General features: G+C 40.7%; 1 protein-coding gene across 3 annotated transcripts in view; it reads left to right on the forward strand.

Annotated features, from left to right (window-relative positions):
- The window catches only part of lama2 (laminin, alpha 2), a 398231-nt gene that overhangs the window by 135111 nt on the left and 237007 nt on the right, over positions 1–26113 (forward strand). For all 3 annotated transcript variants that reach the window (XM_063034544.1, XM_063034525.1, XM_063034534.1), the window contains exons 5-12: positions 4391–4570; positions 6996–7085; positions 8814–8931; positions 12730–12908; positions 15397–15496; positions 15591–15751; positions 20123–20263; positions 24004–24171. In XM_063034544.1, coding sequence (XP_062890614.1) covers positions 4391–4570; positions 6996–7085; positions 8814–8931; positions 12730–12908; positions 15397–15496; positions 15591–15751; positions 20123–20263; positions 24004–24171 — 1137 coding nt within the window. The remainder of the gene's footprint in view (positions 1–4390; positions 4571–6995; positions 7086–8813; positions 8932–12729; positions 12909–15396; positions 15497–15590; positions 15752–20122; positions 20264–24003; positions 24172–26113) is intronic.

Genomic DNA, 26113 nt, shown 5'->3' on the forward strand with positions numbered 1-26113 from the left:
CACACAGCCTTGTGGTGCACCTGTGCTGATGGAAATTGTCGAGGAGGTATTGTCACTCCGAACTGACTGGGCTCTTCAAATGAGGAAATCGAGGAACCAATTGCACAAGGAGGCATTGAGGCCAAGCACTTGAAGCTTATCGAGTAGTTTTGAAGTGATGATAGTGTTGAATGCCGAGCTGTACTTGATAAAGAGCATCCTGATGTTTGTTGTCCAGATGTTCCAAAGTTGAGTGAAAAGCCAGTGAGGTGGCATCTGCTATGGTTATTTTGTGCTGGTCGGCAAATTGGAGTGGATCCAAGTCACTTCTCAGTTGATATGTTTCATCACCAACCTTTCAAAGCACTTCATCACAGTTGATTCAAGTGCTACTGGATGATAATCATTGAGACATGTTCTTCTTAGCCACTGCTATAACTGAAGCCTGCTTGAAGCAGGTGGGTGCCTCAGTCTGCCAAAGCGAGAGGTTAAAGATGTTAGTGAGTGCTCCAGCCTGCTGAGCAGCGTAAGTCTTTGGTATTTGGCCAGTACTCCAACTGGGCCAGATGCTTTCCATGTGTTCATCTTCCTGAAGGATGCTCTCACGTCGGCTTCAGACCGAAATCATAGTGTCATCGGGGGCTGTGGGATTTTGTGAATGTTCCTCCCTGTTTTTGATGAGCATAGAAGGCATTGAGTTCATCTGTGGATGACGCCTAGGTGTTACCTACGTCACAGTTTCACTTTCTAAGAGGTAATAGCATTCAAGCCCTGCGCAGCTGTCAAGCAACCTCAGTGACTCAAGTTCGGTCCGGAATTGCCACTTCGCATGTGAGAAAGCTTTCCGGAGATCGTTCCTGAACAACTCATATCTTACTTGGTTGCTTCTGGTTAGGGAAAGCTGTTAATTATTTTGTGGGGACATAGTCATCCATGAAGGTTTTAATAAAGGACCTGACAACCATGATTACAAAAATAAAAAATTTCTACTGGAGAATACTTGAGGCAGAAAATGCATCCCATGTATCAATCGACCTACTGCATGCCTGGCTGTCAGGGCAAGGTTCAGAAGAAAGGGATTCTTGACACCCTATGTGTACATTCATCCATGCTAAGTTGGCTGCATAGTGTGGAATGTGGTCTTCTGGGTTTGATATAAAAGAAATGTTTTTAAGATGAAATAATATTACTTTCCCACCGTCATTTGGATGTTCATAGCTTGGGTGGGTTCTGAGGTGCACGTCAGCCCTTCGGTCAATCATGTGCCAGATCCTGATCAGGTTCAAAGTACGTTTATTATCAAAGTAGGTATAGATTAGATTAGATTATGAGGACACACAGTCCTCTTTTATTGTCATTTAGTAATCCATGCATTAAGAAATGATACAATGTTCCTCCAGAATGATATCACAGAAACACAAGACAAGACTGAAAAACTGACAAAAACCACATAATTATAACATATAGTTACAACAGTGCAAAGCAATACCATAATTTGATAAAGAACAGACCATGGGCACGGTAAAAAATCGTCTCAAAGTCTCTCGAAGGTCCCATCAATCTCATGCAGACAGTAGGAGGAAGAAAAAAAACTCTCCCTGCCATGAGCTTCCAGCGCCGCAATCTTGCTGATGCAGCACCCTGGAAGCACCCGACCACAGCCGACTCTTGAGTCCGCTTCTCACGTCTGTCTCCATCAAATCAGGATTGTGCACGGCCCCTACTTAACAAATACGATATCATTTCGGAGCGGCCACGTGCACTGCGTCGCATCGCGTCGCCATCTTCTCCTCCCCTCCACCTTGAGATACCACCTTGAGATTTGTCTCCTTACAGGCGGCCACAAAACAAAGAAGCCCCCCAAAAAACATTTAAAAAGACCGACGAACACCCAATGTGCAATGAGAGGAAAAAAAAGAATCGTGCAAGCAATAAAGTTAAACAAATAGCATTTAGAACAAAAAAAAGTGTTGTCAGGCACAAAGCCTGGAGCAGGCCTTGTCCTCAGCCTCAGTTCAGTGCATGGCAGAGTAAATGTCGTGGAGCCTACAAACACGAAGCCCGGAGCAGGCCTTGTCCTCAGCCTCAGTTCAGTGCATGGCAGAGTAAACGTTGTGGAGCCCACAGATACGAAGCCCGGAGCAGGCCTCGTCCTCAGCCTCAGTTCAGTGCATGACAGAGTAAACGTCGTGAAGCCCACAAACACGAAGCCCGGGGCAGGCCTTGTCCTCAGCCTCAGTGCGGCGAAGAGCGGAACAAGTGTCGCGGAGCAGCGAGCAGAAGCAACCCGACCCTCACCGCTAGTCCCATCTCCCTGCCTTTTCAATCCATCTGGGCCGGCATTCAAATTGTCCAAGCATCAGGTCACTCCTTGCTCCAGGACCTGGGCCCTGTCATAGCGATGCACTCTGGACCTGGACTCTGCTGCCATGTTTCGCCGTGAACCCAACCTTTCCAAATCAGCCCAGTGCTTAGATCGATCAAACCTCGCTCTCGGTTTAGGTGGACTGGCCTTATATCCACTTCTCCTCTGCTCTGATTTTACTCTGCTTGGCCCCAACTCGAATATGCCTCGACCTCGCCTTGCATCCACGTGCTTCGACCCTGAACTCACCCTCGCTTTTGCCGCCTCTCCATTTCTTGTGGTTATCGTTTACCATTGTTTTTTACAGATAAAGAAAAAGTGTTATTAATAAAGTATTTTATTGTATTCCTTGTTTTGGTAACCACCAGTAAATGGTCACCGGCCCTCAGTAGCATCATCTTTAACCAGAATGTATACTTGCCTTGACCAAATTTGGCACAGTCTTACTGCTCCCAGTCCCCAATTTGCAGCCCCCAACACTGAGTACTGTATTGGCAATAATGATCTGTGAAATTTCTACCACACAGTCGTATTCGTATAATGCTGTATCTCTTGCAGTTAATGGAATAGTTGCTGAAGAATGCCATAGCTGCTGGACAATGAAAAGAGTGAAAATATAAAAAGTAATTCAGGAAATGTAAGAATGGGGGTGCATACTGTTTTGCGAATGTGCACAGACAGAAGGAATAGCTTAGTGCCCAGGGAAACTGAAATATTAGTTTGTTGTAAGGCAGACCACCCAATTGTCATTCGCAGCATGCTGCTGTTCTACTGTATCTAGACAGAAATTCACAGAAATTGTTCCCCCTGCTTTCCCCCTTTGAAGATTCCTAAAAGCTTAAAGGTCAGTTCGAGAAGATGGGGATGAGTGAGAATCTCCTTGTACATCTGCAATAATCCTTTATTTTAGCTGTCAAAAAGCATCTTAGAGTGGACTGATTTATTACATTTTAGTCACTATTCCAAAATATCAATAATTTCTCACGGCTTCTCATCCTCTCCCTTTGACAATTGGTCTGACAGTGAAATAAGTCAGAAAGCAGATTTGTGATGATTTTGATGGCTGGCGATGAGTTTTCGCTATTTTGATAAGTGTGGATGTGAAGGGAGAATTTTATTATTTCTTCCTGCTGCTCTCTCACTTTGTTCATCTGGGAGCGAGACAAAGAACAAACATATCCAAGCTCCCTGTCCCATCAAATCTGACAAAGCAAACCTCATGACATATACGGGGGAAAAAAAAAATCAGCTCAAATTGAAACAGAGTGGCAAATTTAATCAGGCTTCAAGCCCAGCATCAGCAAAGCAATCAGCTGCTCCTCTGCCTTCTCCAAGTAGCTGCTTATCAATATGATAATCAGCCAGCTGTGTGATGGCTGCAAACTGTTCAGCTATTCAATAAACTTATGAAAACAACATCTGGAAGCATATTATGTTAGCATTATGGTAGTAATATGAAAATATATAGAGAGTATATTGGAAACAGAGATGATGTAAGTGGATCAAGTCTTTTTGTTTTGCACTTATAAATTAAGACTGTTTCTGGTTGTTCTTATTACACACAAAAATATTTGCCAAAGCTTCATCACTTTAAAATTAACTCCCTTGTGCAATATAAATGAAAGAAGTAATCCAAATAAATAATGTCTCCAGTTCCAGACGGGTAATTATTTCAACCATCTGTGAACCACTGTGCAACGGTTTACGTATTAAAGAGCTGTTATTATAACACAATAGTCCAATAGGATATATGAATTAATACTTTGAAAAATACACTTGTTCAGAATTTAATAAGTAACACGCTGTAAGGTGAAGTGCGGCCAAAATTTATTTTGCATATATATTATTTTACATAGCTATTTGTAATTAGATTTCAATAAATACCGCTTTTCAGTTTTACTGAATGTTATAATTTAATCACTTTGCAATATTAAAATAGGTCTTCAATGAGTGAAGGTAAAATTGATATGTGGATGTGAAAGCCCACAGCGCATAATATATGACTGTTTGCTTATGAATATTGAGGCTGCCCCATTCTGATTTCAGATCCACACTTCTCTGATTAATGGAAGACCCAGTGCAGAAGATCCATCCTCGACTCTGCTGGAGTTTACTTCTGCTCGCTACATACGTCTGAAGCTTCAGAGAATTAGGACACTCAATGCAGATCTTATGACATTAGCATATAATGATGCAAAGGATATTGATCCTATTGTAACCAGAAGGGTGAGGATTTCTGCTTTTAATGTATATTTCAAATAAGTTTTCAGTCATTGACATCTGTTATGAATCTTCTTTGAGGTCTGAAGGCTTTTAAAATTTTTTATAAATGAAATCTCAGGTGAAAATGTATAACTGATCATATTTTGTTTCGTTAACATGCTTGGTATTCCACATTTTATATTGTAGGCTTTTTCCATGGATATAAATTGCATACAATAACAGATATTAACAAGCATGGGATTATGATCTCATTCTCATGACAGGTTTATGTTTAAGTAATTACTTGAGTCACTTTTCAAATTGATGCACAGACAGGATGCTTCCTTCACAGTACCCTTTCAATAACAAGTTTAACAAGTTAATTTTGAGGGTAGGACCTGCTTATGTTGTGATTTCAATGACTGACCAATAATCTATTGTAGCTATTTGGTTAAATTTATTTTAGCGATTTTTTTTCTGCAACATGTGGACGACAAACAGAAAATGTTCATGAAAGCTGCAGGGTTTGTTTAAAAAAAGTCCGGTTGTTCCACAATTTCTCTGCAATTTCTAAGTGATGTGTGAGCGATCCTCGTATGTGCGACACTTTCTGCCTTTTGGACAGCCTGGACTTTGTAAGCAATACTGTGCCCATGTCCCAAAATCAAGTAAAAGAAAAGAGTAAACTTATGCTACCCCCTGAAGCAGTTCAAACTTGCACTGTCATCGTGTTGTTGAAGTGACACATGAGTGTAGGTTGGCGCAATAATGAAATTGGTAAAATGTATTAATTTCATTGTTGTTGAGTTGAAATCAAACGACACCGTGGGATCACCTTCACCAGAAGGACTATAACTTATCAAGAGCAAGTCTAAGCAACAACAGTTGCTCGCTTTGCCTTGCTACGAATACGCAGAACCAAAAATGAATAACTGAAATGAAACAGGATGGTGTGTGATTAGGAGGGGACCCTGCGATTAGGAGGTGGTGTTCCTACATACTGTTGTCTTTGTCCTACTTGGTTGCATGTTTGTGAGCTGCTGTGGGGATAGAGCCTTAGTCATTGAGCCATAGACCCCACTTGGAGTACCGTGTTCAGTTCTGGTCAGCTCACTACAGGAAGGATGTGGATAATATCGAGAGGGTGCAGAGGAGATTTACAAGGATGTTGCCTGGACTGGAGAGCGTACCTTATGAGAATAGGTTGAGTGAACCTGGTCTTTTCTCCTTGGAGCGACAGAGGATGAGACGTGACCTGATAGAGGTGTATAAGATGATGAGAGGCAATGAACATGTGGATAGCCAGAAGCTTTTTCCCAGGGCAGAAATGGCTAACACAAGGGGGCTTAGTTTTAAGGTGCTTGGAAGTAGGTACAAGGGGACTGTCAAAGGTAAGTTTTTCACACAGAGAGTGGTGGGTGTGTGGAATGCACTGCCAGCGAAGGTGATAGAGGCAGATACGATAGAGTCTTTTAAGACACTCTTAGGTACATGGAGCTTAGAAAGATAGAGGGCTATGCGGTAGGGAAATACTAGGCAGCTTCTAGAGTAGGTTACATGGTCAGCACAACATTGTGGGCCGAAGAGCCTGTAATGTGCTGTTGATTATGTTTTTATGTTTCTAGAGCACTACAGCACAGAGACAGGCCCTTTGACTCATCTAGTCTATGCCAAACTGTTTTCCTGCTTGGTCCCATTGACCCACACCTGGACCGTAGCCCTGTACTGTATACCCATCCCATCCATGTACTTCAACCAAACTTCCCTTAAATATTGAAATCAAACCCGCATTCACCACTTCCTCTCGCAGCTCTTTCCACACTCGCGCCAGTCTCTGAGTGAAGAAATTCCCTCTCAGATCCTCCTCAAGTATTTCACCTGTCACCCTTGACCTATGACCTCTGTTCTAGTTTCACCCACCAACAGTGGAAAAAGCCTGCTTGCATTAACCCATTCTCTACCCCTTATAATTTTGTATCCCTAGGTGAATAATGTTAATGTGTTTGTAGAGAGTGCACCCTGCTTCCAAAGTGTGTAGCAGGTGTAGGAAATGGATGGTGTTGCATGGGATGCCAAACTGCTTTGTGTCAAACTTGTGTATTATTGGAGCTGAAGCCAGCAACCCAGCATTCTCCTGATTTTTGTATCGTAGATAGTGGAAAAGGCTTTGTAGTACAGGAGGTAAATTGTTCATTGTAAAATATCGATCCTCTGACCTACCCTTGTACCCATAACATAAGGCTGGTATAGCTGCATTTCTAATCAACAGTGATCCCCAGAATATAGAGATGACTTTTTGATCCAATCATTTCTTAACTAACTACAGTTGTGGGTCCTGATGGTTGGAGTTAATAATTGCATTAATATCCTCGTGTTGTCACTTTCGACCTGAGTAACATATTGTCTTGTTGAAAGCTTTACTACATTATTTTCCCCCTTTTTATTTTAGTATTACTACTCTCTGAAAGATATTTCTGTTGGTGGGATGTGCATCTGCTACGGACATGCAAGTGCTTGCCCGCTCAATCCGGTAACCAATGTACGTATGCATATTCTTCCATTGTAACTTTTTTAATAGTAACTTAGAACATTATTCTGCCTTTCTTGGTCAAAAAAAGTACAAGTACCTACAGGACAGAGGGCCAGGCAGAAGAGTACTACCTCGCTCGTCTCAGTAACAAAAAGTGTCCTCGGAAAGGTCTAATCAGAAGCAGCAGACGAGCCCTCCAATTTCACATGAAAGAGAAACAGAGAATCCAGGAAAACCTCAGCAATTTAGACAGCATTTAGACAGTCTGGATCGGAAATATTTCATCAAAATTGAGGAGAGAAAATTTAGTTCAGATAGCAGAGAGGTGGGGGAGGGCAGGTGATGGAACAAAATTGAATTATTACTCTGAAGTAAAGGATCGACTAAGAGAAAATTGAGATGAAACTTTCTTGGCCGTCGCAAACAAAATGGTGGAGGAACTCAGCAGGCCAGGCAGCATCTTTGGAAAAGAGTAAACAGTCGAGACCCTTCTTCAGATGTTGCTAAAGTTTATACAGTCTGTGTAACATTGTATGGCATTTCTATTAAAAAAAAGGAAAAGAAACCGATGGCAGACAACAGTGGTCAGGTCTCATACAGATAAAAGAGAGAGAACAAAGTTGGAGAATTTGATATTGAACCCTGCAGGCTGCAATGCACTTGGACAGAAGAGGTGCTGTTTCTTGAGCTTACATTGGAACTCATTGTATAACAGTGCAGGAAGTCGCTGAGAGATCAGAGTGAGAGTATGATGGTGAACTGGAATTGGTTTATTATTGTCACATGTATCGAGATACAGTGAAAAGCTTTTCTTCCATACTATTCATACAGTTCACACGGTGCACTGAGGTAGAACAAGGTAAAACAATAACAATGCAGAATAAAGTGACAGGCAAGCGGGGGCTCAATGTCACAATAGTCACGGATAAGAAGGGAGCATGGAGAAACTTTATCGCCAGAGATTGGCAGATTCTGGAACTCACAGCCTGAAATGATAGCTGAGACAGAAGCCCTCACATTTCAAACAGTACTTGGCACGTATTTGAAGAACCGTGATCTGCAGGCCCACAGACCTCACGCTGAAAGAAAGGATTAAGTTCAGTAGCTCTTTTTTTTGAGTCACACAGACATTGAGCTGAAGAGATGTTTTCTATTTCAGAAATTTTATTCGATATCATGATTCTAATTTTGTTGGTTCAGTTCCACCTGGTTAATTGAGTCTAATGCATTAGCATAGATTTCAAGGCCTGGGAAGAGAACATTTCCTGAGGTGGTGCAGGAATCAAAGACTTTAATTGCAATGAAAAACTGAAGAACTTGGGCTTCACATTAGAGCAGAGCAATCGAAAGAGATTTTATTGAAGTTTCATTGTTTTACAGGGGTTTCATTAAAACAGTGAAAATAAGGAAACCTACTTTAATGCAATAACTAGGCAGATACTATTGACTGTCAAAAGGATCAATAACCACGTTGTTGGTAGAAGCACAGGGAATGTAAGGAAACAAATTTTTACCTACTCTTTCTAACTTTAAAAGTATTCAGGATGAATTTCTTCAAGCAAGGTAATATATATTCACTCGAGACATAATAAAAGCATTGAACAGGAAGCAAATATAATTAGATTTTATTCAAACTTGTCAGCATGGGGCTAAGGTAGTGAAATAAATGAGGTTCTTATTTTAGTTAGCTGATCAATTTAGTCTGTTTTATTTGAATGTGTGCTGTTCATCTGGCAGAAATTTAGCTGTGAATGTGAGCACAACACCTGTGGAGAAAGTTGTGATCGTTGCTGCCCTGGATTCCATCAGAAACGATGGGAAGCTGGAACAATTTACAGTAGCAAGCTATGTGAGCGTAAGTAAATGAACAAAAATTATTCTGCAAATAGAAGAAATATTTGTGGGGTTTATTTAAACATGTCATATTATCTAAAGTTGAGTTGAAGTCTTTAGAATAACAAGTTTACTTAACATTATTCATCTTCAACAAATCTATTGACAATATTGATAATATATCTTTTGAATAACCCTGCTATATTGCATATACTACACAATGTATAAATGGATAAGGCTCATGCTAATAATTTTTTATTAGTATTATTATTGTTATTATTTTAAAAGGGCAGTTTGTTTAATTTGTAAGTGCCATTGCAAAGTATACACTTATAAAATGATGCAAGTTTTATTTCAAACAGGGTGGAATAGGCCTTTCCACTCTTTGAGACCCGCCACCCAGCAACCTTAGCCTAATCACAGGACAATTTACAATGACTAATTAACCTACCAGTTTCTCATGTTGTATGAAGATAAGGATCTCACACAGAAAAGAGGGCAGTGTCAGCCAGGATTTAATAAGCAGTTAGTCAGGTTTGACTTGCCATAACAAGAGTTTTAATTTTTTTGTATTGCAAGTTTGTAAACTGCTGACAAGGCAATGAGGAAAAAGGAATATCAGGGAACTCCATGATTTGGAGGAGAATTTTTAGCTAGTCAGATAGAAGAATGGCAGAACAGTGAAATAATGAAGATGCATATTTGTATTATAGCAGATGAATTCATTGTCAAATGGGAATCAGAAATAGAAACAAAAGTGGAACAACGAGAGTGAGAGTGAGACAGAAAGGGAGCATTCATTTTTTAATGTATTTTGCAATATTCAAGAGTAAATAAATGCTGACAGAGGAGAAATCTATGCTTATAATGGAAAAATATTTAAAGAACGATAGCAGCTGAAACAAAATTACAGCATAATTTGTGAATGTAGTTTACCACATCTAACTGTTCATTGCATACTTGATTCATGTCCACTGAAAAAGAGCAACTTCATGTCTCTTGATTTATTTTAAGGATGAGGTAAATTTTTGAGCAAATTTCTCAGCCTTCATGTTCTTCTTTTCTTCTGATCTACAAACAACACTTTGCTGCAATTCTAGAAAAAGCATTTTGAATACATGAAATTTATAATTAGCATAAATGTAAGCCAACAAAATGGTGCCATGTATATATAGCTTTATATCTGGAACATGTTTTGCTTATTATATTCATTTTTCAAGCTCTCATGCTAATATACTGCCATTTTTTGTTTCATTCAGGAACTCACATTTTGATATCTGTGCAATTATAATTATTCTTTAATGATAAATTTAAATTAACATTAAACAACAAATTTGAATTTGAGAGGTTGGGTTTTTTTAATTGAAAATAAGGAATGTAGAGATAAAATACTCAATAAAAAGTTCAAAAGGATTGATGAAAATAACCAAAGCCAAGTAATCACCCAGAACCTAATTAGTAAAAATATAGATTGGAAGTGATTCAATTATTCAAAGTGTTTTAAAATGTGTTTTTCACAGTAATTGACATTTGCTAATGTCCAAAATAAGTACCTAAATGGGTCCAAAACAGGAAGATGTGAGTACTATAAAAGTAACCCATGGTGGAATGAAATGGCAGGCAAGTATGAGTAACTGAAAGATCTACATCTTTAATTGGTTAACCTGCAGGCTTTTTGCAGAAGGTAATTACCTTCATGATTTGCCAGGATTTAATGATTAATAGTATTGTGTAAGGTCTGTCACTAACTGCCTGGCAGCTACATATTCATCCAAAAATGTTCTTCTGTGCACAAGTGTGAAGCTAGTTGCTTTGAAACAGAAACTATTGCTAGTGCATTTGACACAAAGATGACATACTGGCTGCAAGAAGCCCACTATAACAGGCTAGTTCATGCTCAGTCTGGTCCATTGCCCACACTCAACTCCTGTGCATTGCCCGCAGATGCATTATTTGTACTTCGTGCTATAGTGGCAACTTGAATGCATGGCTCCTATACATGCCAAGCTTACAAAAGATAAATTTTGAACCAATATCAAGAAACTATTCCACAATAATAGGAGATCAATGCATAAAACAAAATGAGTAATGAAGGGATAAAACACATAGGTGATTTGAGAAGCAATTAGATCTTATTTTGGCTCCATGTTTGCCTTAGTTGGATTGAAACTGGGTCACAAAACTTCCTTCATCTACAAATAAGCTGTAATATTTGCAGATTATAGTATGTTAGTGAGAATTTTATTCCAATGAAGGAACCTGCAAATCATTGTTTACTACTATTCAGAGGTGAGCTTCAACCTTGCTGGGGTACTGTAGGGAGCACAGGAACAGTTCGATCAAGTTGGAGAAACACCAGAAGATAGGTTAACACAGAATACTCTGCAGAGTAAAAATGCCATTCCCTATTCCCATTTCCTCTGTCTCCGCCGCATCTGCTCCCGGGATGAGGCTTTCTGCTCCAGGACATCTCAAATGTCCTCTTTCTTTAAGGATTGTGGTTTCCCTTCTGCCATCATCAATGATGCCGTCACCCACATCTCCTCCATTTCCCACACTTCGGCCCTCACCCCCTCCCCCCATCACCACAACAGGGACAGAGTTCCCCTTGTCCTCACCTACCACCCCACCGGCTTCCAGATCCAACACATTATCCTCCGCAACTTCCGCCACCTTCAACAGGACCCCACCACTAAGCACATCTTTCCCTCTCCACCCCTCTCCGCTTTCCGCAGGGATCGTTCCCTCCGCGACTCCCTGGTCCACACGTCCCTCCCCACGGATCTCCCACCCGACACTTATCCCTGTATGCGTAAGTGCTACACCTGTTCCTACACCTCTTCTCTTGCTACCATTCAGGGCCCCAAACAGTCCTTCCAGGTGAGTCAACACTTCACCTGTGAGTCTATTGGGGTCATCTATTGCATCCGGCGCTCCCGGTGCGGCCTCATCTACATCAGTGAAACCCGACGCAGATTGGGGGACCGCTTTGTCGAGCACCTCCGCTCCGTCCGCCACAACAGACGGGATCTCCCGGTTGCCACCCACTTCAACTCTGCTTCACACTCCCATTCAGATATGTCCACACATGGCCTCCTCTACTGCCATGATGAAGCTAAACTCAGGTTGGAGGAGCAATGCCTCATATACCGTCTAGGTAGTCTCCAGCCCTTTGGTATCAACATCGAATTCTCCAACTTCCAGTAATTCCCCCCCCCACATCCCTATGTCACTCTGCCCCCTCTCCCAGCTGCCTACTACCTCCCTCATGGTTCTGCCTCCTTCTACTACCCATTGTGCTTTCCCCTATTCCTTCTTCACCTTTCCTGCCTATCACCTCCCTGCCTCCCTTCCCCCACCCCTTTATCTTTCCCCTTACTGGTTTTTCACCTGGAACCTACCAGCCTTCTCCTTCCCACCCTCCCCCCACCTTCTTTATAGGGCCTCTGCCCCTTCCCCCTACAGTCCTGACGAAGGGTTCTGGCCCGAAAAGTTGGCAGATCGTTTCCATGAATGCTGCCCGACCTGCTGAGTTCCTTCAGCGTGTTGTGAGTGTTACCAGAAGATAAGTTGCCTTTTGCCACCCAGAGGCTGGACAAATAACCAGCAAAGCCCAATATATAAATATCTTTTGCTGATTTCTGTGCTTAAATGGTTCATTAAGTAGAATTAATTAATGATCTGAGATGAAATAACTTCCAAAAAATAGGAAAGGACTCTTTTTTTAAAATAATGACTTCCTATTTGGTTGACTAATAGTTTTTTTTAAGCAGAATTTTATCCTTCATTTGCCTGATTATTAGAATTTTTACTATTGCAGAATGTAATTGCCATGGAAAAGCTCATGATTGCTACTTTGACCAGAATGTAGCAGACAGGAGACTGAGTTTAAACATACGAGGAGAATATATTGGAGGTGGCGTGTGCATTGATTGTGTGAACAACACAGCTGGAATAAATTGTGAAACCTGCACTGATGAATTCTTCCGACCTGCATGGGTATGGCGCAGGATTATCTTTTTAAAATGTGTTTTCACATCAAACTGATTGTTCCTGCATGGATGCATAAGGATGCATTACTAGGAATTTGATCCAAATTAGTTTCAGAATGATATGTTCACGAGTGTAATATTTTAAACTACAATGCAATACTGGAACACAGATATTTGTATAAACAGTTTGAAATTTTTCTCATTTGATGAACTATCTTGGAGAAGAATTTCTAAATTAATATTGGAACTAACAGTTATGTTTCAGGTAATAGAATAATACCGATTAATATATTCATGTATTTTATAGTTCCAGAAAAGTGTGGGGTTGGCTTAGGCAACATTGAAACATGATAGGAAGACAGCTGGCAAATAAAGAATGTGGGAGAGGAAGTGCCTTGCTTCCTGCCACTTCTCACCTGTTTGGTAGAGGACATAAATCAAAGGTAATTGATACAAGAATCAGAGAGGATTTGAGGGTGGTGAGTGTTTGGAATTGTCATAAAATCATAGTCATAAGCACAGTAAAAAAGGCTATTGACCCATAGTATCCGTATCAACCATCAAGCACTCATTTCCACTAGTTTCATGCTAAACCCATTTTATCCTCTCTAATTTCCCATCTGTTCCCCACAGGTTCTATTGCTTTCACTACACTGGTGTCTCAGCTGGGTTAGTCTGTAATCAATCAATTAATAAATAAATCAATTAATGAATAAATAAATAAGTACATCCATACATGCATACCTTAGACTTTTAGACTTTTACTTTTTCTGTATGTAGAAAAAAGGATCAGAAAGGATCAGTACTGTATGTAGAAAAAGGATCAGAAAGGATCAGAAATCAGGTCAAGCAACATCTCTGGAGAGAGAAATAGTCGATGTTTCATGTCACTGACCTTGCATTTGAACTTGGAAAAGTTAGACAAGTTTTAACTTGGGGGGGGTGGGCATCAAGGGGATAACGTTGATGAACAGTAGTGGTTGGTGGAGGAAAGAACAAAGGGAATACCTCAAAGTGCAAAGTAAATTTTATTATCAAAGTACAGTTATGTCACATATTCAACCCTGAGATTTACGTTCTTGAGGGCATACTCAACAAATCTATAGAATAATGACTAACAGAATCAGTGAAAGACTGCTCAACTAGGGTGTTCAACTAGAGTGCAGAAGACAACAAACAGTGCAAATACAAAGTGAAGAAATAATAATATAAATCAATAAGCTATAAAAATCAAGAAGAGATGAAAAGTCCTTGAAAGTGAGTCCATTGGCTGTGGGAACATTTCAGTGATGGGGCAAGTGAAGTTGAGTGAAGTTATCCCCTTCGGTTGAAGAGTCTGATGGCTGAGGGGTAGTATCTGTTCCTGAACCTGGTGGTGTTGAATCCTGAGGCTCTTGTACCTTCTTCTTGATAGCAGCATTGAGAAGAAAGAATGTCCCGGGTTGTGGGGCTCCCTGATGATGGATGCTGCTTTTCTACAGCAGTGTTTCAAGTAGATGTGCTCAATGGCTGGGAGGGCTTCACCTGAGATGGATTGGTCCATACCCACTACTTTTTGTCAGACCCTTTGTTATCATCTGTGATGGGTATGGAAAACAAGAGAGTGGATGTTGTGTTGGCAGAGGAAGATTATTGGCGTCTTGTCAATTACAGCTGAATTATCTGAAAGAGCTAATATAGGAGATGAAAAAGGAGAAGAACAATCCTATAATAATAGTACAGCATTTGCTGCAAATCTGCAGTAAAAAGAGATAGACTGTTAGTACATAACAGGTCAGGCATCTGCAGAGATAAAGCTCATTCTATTGGTTGTTGGCCTTTCAGCAGAACTGTTAACTTCAATTCAATGATTTCAGATAACCAGCCTTTGCAGTTTGTATCTAAACTAGACAGTTCTGATGAAAGATCTACACCTGTAACATTGGCTCATTTTTCTCATTTTCCACAGTTGCTGCCTGATCTGATGAGTATTTCAGGTATTCAGCAACTGCTATGTTTTACATTTTACAATCACAGTTTTATTTTTGTTCTTCTCTATTTACATTAACCCTTCTATGGATGTCTCCCTCAGCGAGATTAACTGTGATTAACAGACATTGCCTGTCCTCTCAGAGCCAGTAGGAGTACGAGTTGTGTCTTTTGGTCTCTGTGCTTTGTTCTGTGCATTTCTCCTCCTCCTCCTCTGCAGCTAAACACATGTTTGAGTTCTAACTTTTCCCAAGTTCTGATGTGAAATCTTATCTCTATTTCTCTCTCCACAGCTGCTGCTTGATCTGCGAAATATGTCCTGCATGTTTGGCTTTTACTTCAGATGTTCAGCATTCAGTTTTTTTTTGCTTATCAGAACCAAATAAATCTGTGCTTGTCAATTAATGGAATATAGCACATATTCACAGCATAGGAAGAGTTAACTTTATAGGCTTGAAAACATCATAACACAAAGGCAGATTTATACACCTTCAATTTTTGTGAATCAAATGTTACATTTTTTCCAGGTTTCTCCTTATGAACCAAGCCCATGTGTCCCTTGCTCTTGCAATTTAATTGGGTCTTTGAATAATAAATGCATCAAGGATGACAAACATACTGAAGGAGGTAATGTGCTTATTGGACAGATATCATATCTTTCTTTATTTCCAATGCTGACTTTTAAACTTTTTAATGTAACAAATTCTCATCCTCATTCTAGGTCTAACTTCAGGCTCGTGCTATTGCAAGGCTGGTTATGGAGGAGAGAAGTGTGACTACTGTGCATTTGGTTTTACTGGATTTCCGGAATGCATTCAGTGTGACTGTAGTATTGAAGGAAGCTTGAATTCTGATCCTTGTTCTGGAGAATGTATTTGTAAGGTAGTACCATATTATCAAACTTTATACATCGATTAATAAGGATCCCATGGAATTTATAAATTGAGAAAGGAAGAACATATAAAAGTTATACAAAGAGTATTTGAGCATATAAAGAACACAGAAAGAAACTACATAGATATATTATTAAAAACAAGGATTTTTAGGTTAAATATAATTAAGGAATATGATATCATTAATTATTTCATATGAATAAAAGATAGGCAACTGCAATGTAATATAAACTTAAGAGTGCATTTTCTTTTACCTTGGGTAACTTAAAGATGCCATTAAAGAAGTTGATTTTGTTTGGCAAATTGTGCAGTTGGTTTAATGGATGTTATATTTATACTCGTTTTGGAGCATTGACCGGAGTATCCCAGATTTGATTCCTTGTGCAGACTGTTGTTAAACCCAGCTTTTTTGATGGTCTTGCTGCTGTAGATGAGATAGTTGAGGGAGGAGCTGATGCCTCAAAGGGTCCCACCCACCGTAAGCAATGTGCCCTTATGAGACCCCAGTCTGCACAATGGTTTAGGGTTTCCAATGTCTAGTAGCAAAGCCAGCAAGTTTTGGCCTGTTAATTTGCCTCCAAATGTAACTGTTCTGCCACTGTCCCTCTGCCTCAGCATGAAAATTCCTACCCTCGCCCCCACCACTTCATGACCTCTCTTCCCTCCTTCAACATTTCTTAAAACCAGTGCCTTTTACTCAGCATTTAATAATTTCTGGTCTAAAGATTTCTCATGGTGTCAATTTTGTTTAGTTGCATTCCTGTGAAGTACCTTAGGTTGTTTGCTTGTGTTAAAGGTGTCTTATAAATTCAGTTTAGTTAGTAATTAAGTAAGTTGTTAAAGACTTATGGTGTTATAACATATAGTCCGTGGGCCATGTCCATCTGGAAGGGAGGTTCGGCCCTCCCCATTTTAGGAACCAGCGAAAACTCTCAATACTGCTCCAGTCACACTTACACAAAGTGGTGTTTTGTTCCCATAAGCCCCTGAGCATCGTTGTGCGATAGAGCACGCGAGTTTTGCAGAAAGTGAAAGCTCCCTCAAAACCACTCTCCTCAAGTGAAAAGCTTTGACAGCTGGACAAGTGAGGTGGAAAATCTAGTCAGGAGGAAGATGGCAGCACACGTGAGGTTTAGGAAGCAAGGATCAGATGGGTCTATTGAGGAATATAGAGCAGCAAGAAAGGAGCTTAAGAAGGGGCTGAGAAGAGCAAGAAGGGGGCATGAGAAGGCCTTAGCGAGTAGGGTAAAGGAAAACCCCAAGGCATTCTTCAATTATGTGAAGAACAAAAGAATGACAGGAGTGAAGGTAGGACCGCTTAGAGATAAAGGTGGGAAGATGTGCCTGGAGGCTGTGGAAGTGAACGAGGTCCTCAATGAATACTTCTGTTCGGTATTCACCAATGAGAGGGAACTTGATGATGGTGAGGACAATACGAGTGAGGTTGATGTTCTGGAGCATGTTGATATTAAGGCAGAGGAGATGTTGGAGTTATTAAAAAACATTAGGACAGATAAATTCCCGGGGCCTGACAGAATATTCCCCAGGCTGCTTTACGAAGCGAGGGAAGAGATTGCTGAGCCTCTGGCTAGGATCTTTATGTCTTTGTTGTCTACGAGAATGGTACCAGAAGATTGGAGGGAGGGGAATGTTGTCCCCTTGTTCAAAAAAGGTAGTAGGGATAGTCCGGGTAATTATAGACCAGTGAACTTTACGTCTGTGGTGGGAAAGCTGTTGGAAAAGATTCTTAGAGGTAGGATCTGTGGGCACTTAGAGAATCATGGTCTGATCAGGGACAGTCAGCATGGCTTTGTGAAGGGCAGATCGTGTCTAACAAGCCTGATAGAGTTATTTGAGGAGGTGACCAGGCATATAGATGAGGGTAGTGCAGTGGATGTGATCTATATGGATTTTAGTAAGGCATTTGACAAGGTTCCACGTGGTAGGCTTATTCAGAAAGTCAGAAGGCAAGGGATCCAGGGAAGTTTGGCCAGGTGGATTCAGAATTGGCCTGCCTGCAGAAGGCAGAAGGTCATGGTGGAGGGAGTACATTTGGATTGGAGGGTTGTGACTAGTGGTGTCCCACAAGGATCTGTTCTGGGACATCTACTTTTCTTGATTTTTATTAATGACCTGGATGTGGGGGTAGAAGGGTGGGTTGGCAAGTTTGCAGACGACACGAAGGTTGGTGGTGGTGTAGGTAGTGTAGAGGATTGTCAAAGATTGCAGAGATATGTTGATAGGTTGCAGAAGTGGGCTGAGAAGTGGCAGATGGAGTTCAACCCGAAGAAGTGTGAGGTGGTACACTTTGGAAGGACAAACTCCAAGGCAGAGTACAAAGTAAATGGTAGGATACTTGGTAGTGTGGAGGAGCAGAGGGATCTAGGGGTACATGTCCACAGATCCCTGAAAGTTGCCTCACAGGTAGATAGGGTAGTTAAGCAAGCTTATGGGGTGTTAGCTTTCATAAGTCGAGGGATAGAGTTTAAGAGTTGCGAGGTAATGATGCAGCTCTGTAAAACTCTGGTTAGGCCACACTTGGAGTACTGTGTCCAGTTCTGGTCGCCTCACTATAGGAAGGATGTGGAAGCATTAGAAAGGGTACAGAGGAGATTTGCCAGGATGCTGCCTGGTTTAGAGAGTATGGACTATGATCAGAGATTAAGGGAGCTAGGGCTTTACTCTTTGGAGAGAAGGAGGATGAGAGAAGATATGGTAGAGGTATACAAGATATTAGGAGGAATAGATAGAGTGGATAGCCAGCGCCTCTTCCCTAGGGCACCACTGCTCAATACAAGAGGACATGGCTTTAAGGTAAGGGGTGTGAAGTTCAAGGGGGATATTAGAGGAGGGTTTTTTGGTGCATGGAATGCACTGCCTGAGTCAGTGGTGGAGGCAGATACACTAGTAAAATTTAAGAGACTACCAGACAGGTATATGGAGGAATTTAAGGTGGGTTATATGGGAAGCAGGGTTTGAGGGTCGGCACAACATTGTGGGCCGAAGGACCTGTACTGTGCTATTCTATGTTCTATGTTAAGTCACAGGTGTCCCAGTTCAAAAAACTTAAATGCTATAATGTTGGGGCAGCACGGTAGCATAGTGGCTGGCACAACGCTTTACAGTACCAGCGATCCGGGTTCAGTTCCCATCATTGCCTGTCGGGAGTTTGTACGATCCCCCCGTGACCGCATGGATTTCCTCCAGGTGCTCCGGTTTCCCCTTTCAATCCCCTCCTACTGGTTGGTAGGTTAATTGGTAAATTAGGCTAGGGTTAAATTGGGGAAACGTTTGGCGGCGCAGCTCGCAGGGCCGAAAAGGCCTACTCCATGCTGTATCCCAATCAACGAACAAGTAAATACATGACCTTGACTCAAGATTATATATAAACATTGAAGACTTTTAGACTGGTACAATCAACTGGCACTGAGCAACTTTGTAAAATATTCCTATCTTTGGTAAATTATTTGTTACATTTAATTAAAGCTATTCAAAATAATCATAAAATAACTTCAAAACAGCAGAATACTCTTAAGAACTGAATATATTTGAACTGATTAGCTTACTTCAAAAAATGTAAGTGAAATAAACCTTTTTGCACTGAGAGCATCGCGTTACACTAAATGGAATTGAGTTGCTGAAGCTTCACCTTGTAGGTTTAGCACCTAGATATTCCAGTAATGCAGCTGGGAAAAATGAAGGAAGTTGCCACTTTGTCAAGGGATTCCATGAAGAATGCAGCATCAGAGTGTGTTTGCAATGATTGTGGTGAGGACCTCCCAGAAAGTTTGGGATATTTGCATCTTCATATTCTACTTTCTGGAATGATTTGGATTCTCAAACTCCCGCTGTCCACACAGAAGCTAAATATTAGTCACACCACTTAATTATTTAAGATGAAAGCAGGAAATGTTGAAAACATTGAACAGGAAGAATTTCTGTGGTACTTCGCAAGTCCACAGGTTGTAAAACATTAGGAGCCCAGCCAATGGATTTAGACAGTTATGTCTAAAGAGAACATAAATATACAGTAATTGACTGAAGTAAAAAGTGGTCTGGGTTTAATGTAGGTTTATATTTCTGCTAGTATGTATGTTTGTGTGTGTGTGTGTATATATATATATATATATATATATATGTAGTTGGATGGAAAGAAGGAAGACAAGCATCATTCAGTTCCATTTTTAAGTCACTGTTTGGTGCATATGCATCAAATATTCACAAATTAGTAATTTTGTTGTATTATAAATTAATTCACAAAAGCAGCAATTTCAAATGGAAAATGTCACTAATTTTTTTTGGAGTGATGTGGATCTTAATCGTAACTGTTAATATAATTTGTATTTGATTTAATTTGCAGGCCAACACTGAAGGAAAGAACTGTGGCCAATGCAAAAGAGGGTTCTTCAATTTGAAATTAGAGAACTATAAAGGCTGTGACCAGTGCTTCTGTTCTGGGGTAGCCAGTGAATGCCAAAGTTCTACTTGGGGGTATGATAACGTAGGTATTTATTTGTTAGGAAAATAATTTTAGCTTGCTCAACTTCAAATTTATTGTCATTTCAACCTTATACATGCATGATTGGTTGTCCATCGTATCCAATAATTACAGAAGACTTGTGTGGGAGAATTTATAAAGTGGGAAAGTCATTGCACTGGGGCAGCTTTACTCTCTCGACCTTGGATGTCTGGATCCAGTGGTACGAGTAGTCATCACAAACTGGGGTCTTCCTAGGTTGCAGGGAATGACCATGACTGCTTCTGTTCCTTCTCACGCCCTTCACTCTCCACAAAGCGTTGTAGAACTGCCTTCTTGTCTGTTCAATCTTACTGCGGATCTCTTCCACACAGTCCACCAGAGCTGTCTTCACATGCTAGGATAGGGATGTCCCTCTCTCGCTGGGGTGTGAGGCCTGCTTGCTACCCGCTCCTGGTTTAGCCCACATGTCAAAGCGGTGTACCAGGGTGTGGCTGCTGTTGCATGCAAAAGCTACTTGGATCCACAAGTGAGAGCTGAGTATCCAGTGGGGTCCAAAGGTGAGTGAGATGCCCCAGAATGGACATGACAAGCCCCTTCACCAGAGGTGCTACCCTTCCCTGGACATCCCATTTACCCCTTACATGTACGCTTCCAAAAGAAACGATGTACCTCTGCACCAAGCTGCTCAATACAGTACCTATAACTCATGCACAGCCCATGAAGTAATATTACCACAAAAATAAACAAATAAAAAGGTGCATTTACATCACAAGTAAAAAAATAAACAGTGTAATGCTGCTGGTGCTTCATATGTGGTGAGACTGGATGGTGGCAGGGAGTTCAGTAGTCTCATGGCCTGGGGGAAGAAGCTGTTTCCCATCCTAATGATCATTGTTCTAATGCTGTGGTGCTTCCTGACTGATGGTTGGAGGATAAAGAGACTGTGGGACAGATGGGAGGCATCGTTGGCAATACTGAGGGCCCCGCATATGCAGTGTTCCTGATAGATATCCTGCGTAGGTGGAGGAGAGACCCTGATGATCCTCTCAGCAGTTTTTGCAATACCTAGTTGGGAATTGTAACCAGATGCCTTGCAATTCCCGTACCAGATGGGAATTCACCTGAATCTCATCAGGAAGTGGAGATGTTGCTGTGCTTTCTTGACTATAGAGGTGGTGTTGAGGGACCAGGTGAGATCGTTATTTAAGTGCTCAAGAAGTTAAATTTGTGTGTTTATGTTCGGGGAGAGAACGTGTCCAGTAAATAGAGGGAAATTATGATTACATTTTAAAAGTATTTAAAATTTAATGGAATAGAATAAATAATAAATAAAATACATAGAAAATAAAAAATACACATTGGTATATTTTTGTTTATTGACTACATTTCTGCTACCAATACTATAATGTCAAGCAAGCTCATCACCGAACTCTGTGATCTAAGAATCAACTCCTTCCTCTGCAAATGGATCCTTGACTTCCTGCCCAAACAGTAAAAATTGGCAGTAACACCTTTGTCACAATTATTCTTAACACTGGTGTTCAACAAGGTTTTGTCCCCCAGCCTTCTATTTCCTGTCCACTCATGACTGTGCCCAGATTCTGCTCTAACTTGGTCTTCGAGTTTGTAGATGATACCGCCTTAGTGGGCCAATTATCTCCAATAATGATGAATTGGAGTACAGGAAGGAGGTGTTTCACTTATGGCATGGCATCATGACAACAACCTGTACCTCAGAATCAGCAAAAAAAAAAGAGCTGGTCATTGACTTCAGGAGCAGGGGTGGTGCACCTACTCTTGTTTATGTCAGTGGTGTTGAGAGGGTTGAGAACTTAAAGTTCCTAGGAATGAAGATCATCATTCTGGTCCAACTACTTTGATGCCATGGCCAAGAAATTTCAGCAATGCTTCTACTTCATCAAGAATATCGGAATATGGTATTTCCCCGTCAACCCTTATCAGTTTTTATCAATGCATCATAGAAAGCACCTTAGAACAATAAGATAGACTGTTGATCTCACAATATACCTCATTACCAGCTTGCACCTTATGGTTTATCTGCACTCACTCTCTGTAATTGTTGCACTTTATTTTGCATTCTGTCTTTGTTCTGCCTTGTACTACTTAAGTACGCTGTATCATGATTTGATCTGTATGAACGGTATGCAAGACAAGCTTTTCACTGTACCTCAGTACATGTAAGAATAATAAATGAATTCTAATTCTATTTCCAAGCATTATGACCAAGATTTTCTCTATTTCTGGCAGCAGTCATTCTTAAAGATGCATCATTCTACTCTTCACCCTCTAACTCATAGTTTTAGAGCATGTTTAAGAGCCTTATTACTCTTCTAGTTAGACTCATCCAGTACTTTCAACTATCCAGTTATTACCACATGACTTCAGCTGAACCCTCATGAAAACTTGACATTTGATCAATCACCTGAGAATATCCTGAGCAACACACAGTCTGCCGTAGGAACTTCGTGGGTCAAGCAGCATTGGTGGGACGACTGAAGTTGTCAGCTGAGAGTAGAGAGGCAAGTAGGTCAGCAGAAAGGAGTGAAGCAGAGTGGCAAAAACTCAGTCGACCAATCACCAAGAACTCCAAGGTGATTGGTCGACTGACACAGAGTGTAAGATTGGAGGCAGGTAGTGTCAAGCAGTCCTGATGCAGAATTTTGTCCCACAATGTAGACTATATCAATATGTTGCTTGACCTTTTGAGTTCTTCCAAAATCTTAGGTGTTGCTCCAGATTCCAGTATCTGTTGTCTCTTGTTTCTCCACCTGAGAATAAAAGTTCAAAGGTTTAATTTATTGACAACATATGCACATACAATACAACTCTGATATCTGTCTTCTCCAGATAGCCATGAAATACAGAAAGACCATGGAGCTGATGAAAGAAAAAACATCAACTCCACCCCACCCCGGCATGAAAAAGAAAAGAAACAAAACTTGCAAACCCCAAAATTTCACCCCCCGCTGAAAAAAGAACCGTGATATTACTTCGCCCTTTTCTAGATTCAAAGCTAACTTCCACAAGAAGCTGCAATATAACTTTAAAGTGAATCCAAAATCAGCTGATTAAGTATTCTAATTCATTATTTATGGAGCTACTCTGCAGTAATGTGATTCTAACAGGGAAAATTAAAGACGATTATGAGAAACTGTTGTTAACATTAGATTAAATAAAAGAAGATATTGGAGCCTGGAAATTCCAGGAGGGCTCTTTTACCTGCTGCTAGTTTGGAAAGCGGATAGACATATTCCCACAGCAAAGCAGTTGTTTCCAGCCAGCTGTCGTTTTCTAATGTAATTTGCTGAAGTTATGAGGAGAAACTGGAAAAATTTTCACAGAAATTCATGGAAAAGATGTTTGGTATTTAATTATCTGGGATACTGCTGTCTTTTTAATATGAGTCGGCCCAGTTTTTATCATGTGCTTCATAAATCACGTACCAGTGAATGTAACACTATTACAGCACCAGCACCTGGGTTTATTTCTGCCACTGTCTGTAAGAAGTTTGTACGTACTCCCTGTGACCATGTGATTTTCCTCTGGCTGATCCACATTTCAAAGACACACGGGTTAGTAGGTTAATTGGTCACATGGTGTAATTGGGTGGGACCGGAGGTGTCTATTCCCACATCTGCAAATAAATAAATAATGTTTGTGATAGCAGTGAAATGTCTTAAAAATTTACTCTGTTGAGGTAGACAATTAATGGATTTTTTCCCTTGAATTTTGTACTTTAGGTGACTTCCATGGCTAATTGGTCCGTCAGTGATATACAAGGAATTTTCACTATTTATCCTAGGCAAGGTGCCTTGGATGGAATACTGAGCGTTTACAATCTGATGCAGAGCAGGATTTCACCACCGGTGTATTACTGGATTGCACCCAATGCATATCTGGGCCAAAAGGTATCAAGCATAACTGATGTTCAGCTGTGATTTGCCTCAGTACCTAGATGGTACCTGTTGCGTATTTAACGTTTCGGTAACATTTGAGTAATTTTGTGTATGTGTGTTGGTTGATCAAACATTCTTGTTCCTATAAATAATTCATTACAGGTTATATGTATAAATACGTGAACTGCGTACGTCAATGTGCCACCACGAGATATGTATGCACCTTGCTTAAAGTAAACACAAAGTTAGATCTGCATTTTCAGACTCCCTTGACTTCCTTTAAATTGGTTTAATGTTTAGAATTTTTAAAACTTAACAGTACCAATTCTGAAGTTGTAACAATAAACTTTGTTTGGTACTTCAATACTGATTTATCAAAATCATAGCTGATCTACTATGAATACCGACTTCCTGCCTACTCTCCCTCCCTTCATATCCAGAAATCTTCATTTTAAATTAAAGTAATGACGCAACCTCCACAACACTCCCCTAGGGAACTTTATAGTTTAACCACATTATAAGTAGAAAAACTTCACTTCATGCAATTTCTTAATAGTAGTCTTATTTTGAGACTGTGATCATTAATTCATGGCACCTTAGTTGGGGGGAAAATCATAAGAACATAAGAAATAGGAGCAGGAGTAGGCCATCTGGCCCATTGAGCCTGCTCTGCCATTCAATAAGATCATAGCTGACCTATTTGTCTGTAAATGCAGCTCCATCTACAATCCTTGCATGCATCTTGTTAAGATGGATGGATCATAAACTTTCCACATATTGACTGGGGGATCCCAGTTTGTACAAGGGCTGGATTGGGAAGAGTATGTCAAAGGTGTTCAAGAAAGTTCCCTTAATCAATACATAGAAATCCTAACTAGAGAGAGTGTGATACTTGATCTCCATTAGGGAATGAGACCCGGTGTGTGACAGAAATGCGTATGTTCCTGTCAGAATAAAAGACATGGATAACAGGTTTAGGGAGCCTTGGCTTTCAACAGATATTGAGGGCCTGGTTAAGAAAAAGGAGATGGATTGAAGGTTGAGGCAGGTTGGACCAAATTGTTTCCACCCGCATATACCAGCTAGGTAAATGTTGTCCCATTGTTTAAGAAAGGCACCTAGAATAAGCCAGGAAGTGATAGGCAGGTGAGCCTGTCATCAGTAGTGGGAAAGTTTTTGGAAGCTATTCTATGAGACCAGACATATATGTATTTGAATAGCCAGGGAATGATTAGAGATGGTCAACATGTCTTTGAGCATGGTAGGTCGTGTCTAACCAATCCTAGAGTTTTTCAAGGACGTTACCAGGTAAGCTGATGAAGGCAAGGCAGTGAATGTTGTCTATGTGGACTTTAGCAAGGCATTTGTCAAATTGGTCAGGAAGGTTCAGTCGCTTGGCATTCAAGATGTTTTAGTAAATTGGATTTGACATTGGCTTTGTGGGAGAAGCTGGAGAGTGGTTGTAGATGGTTGTCTCTCAGACTGGAGATCTGTGACTTGTAGTGTGCCATAGGGATTGGTGCTGGGTCCGTTGTGGTTTGTCATCGGTGTCATAATGTGGTGAACTGGATCAGCAAATTTGCTGATGACACCAAGATTGGGGGTGCAATGGACAGCAGCATCTGGACCAGCTGGAAAAATGTCAGATGGAAATACACCTTAAATGTGTTTCTGGGACTGTTAGAGTCTGCAGCTTGGAGATCGTTTGAGTGATCCAGCACTTTGCTGTCTCCAAGAAGATTCCGGGAAGCGACCACACACTTGGATGGCCTCAAAGGAAGAAACTTTGAAATGGGGCATGAGCCAATGCTTCACTCCATATTGCCAGTTAAAGCATCCTTTAGTCACTGATTAAAGTGTCGAGGAAGATTGAGACATTGAGGCGAATGTGGAAGGCGAGCATGAGTTCAGTGCCAACTGCCTTCCTTTTGATCGCTGCCGGAGAAGGAATCTG

The sequence above is a fragment of the Mobula hypostoma genome, chromosome 2 (genome assembly GCF_963921235.1).
Source record: "Mobula hypostoma chromosome 2, sMobHyp1.1, whole genome shotgun sequence".
NCBI lineage: Eukaryota > Metazoa > Chordata > Chondrichthyes > Myliobatiformes > Myliobatidae > Mobula > Mobula hypostoma.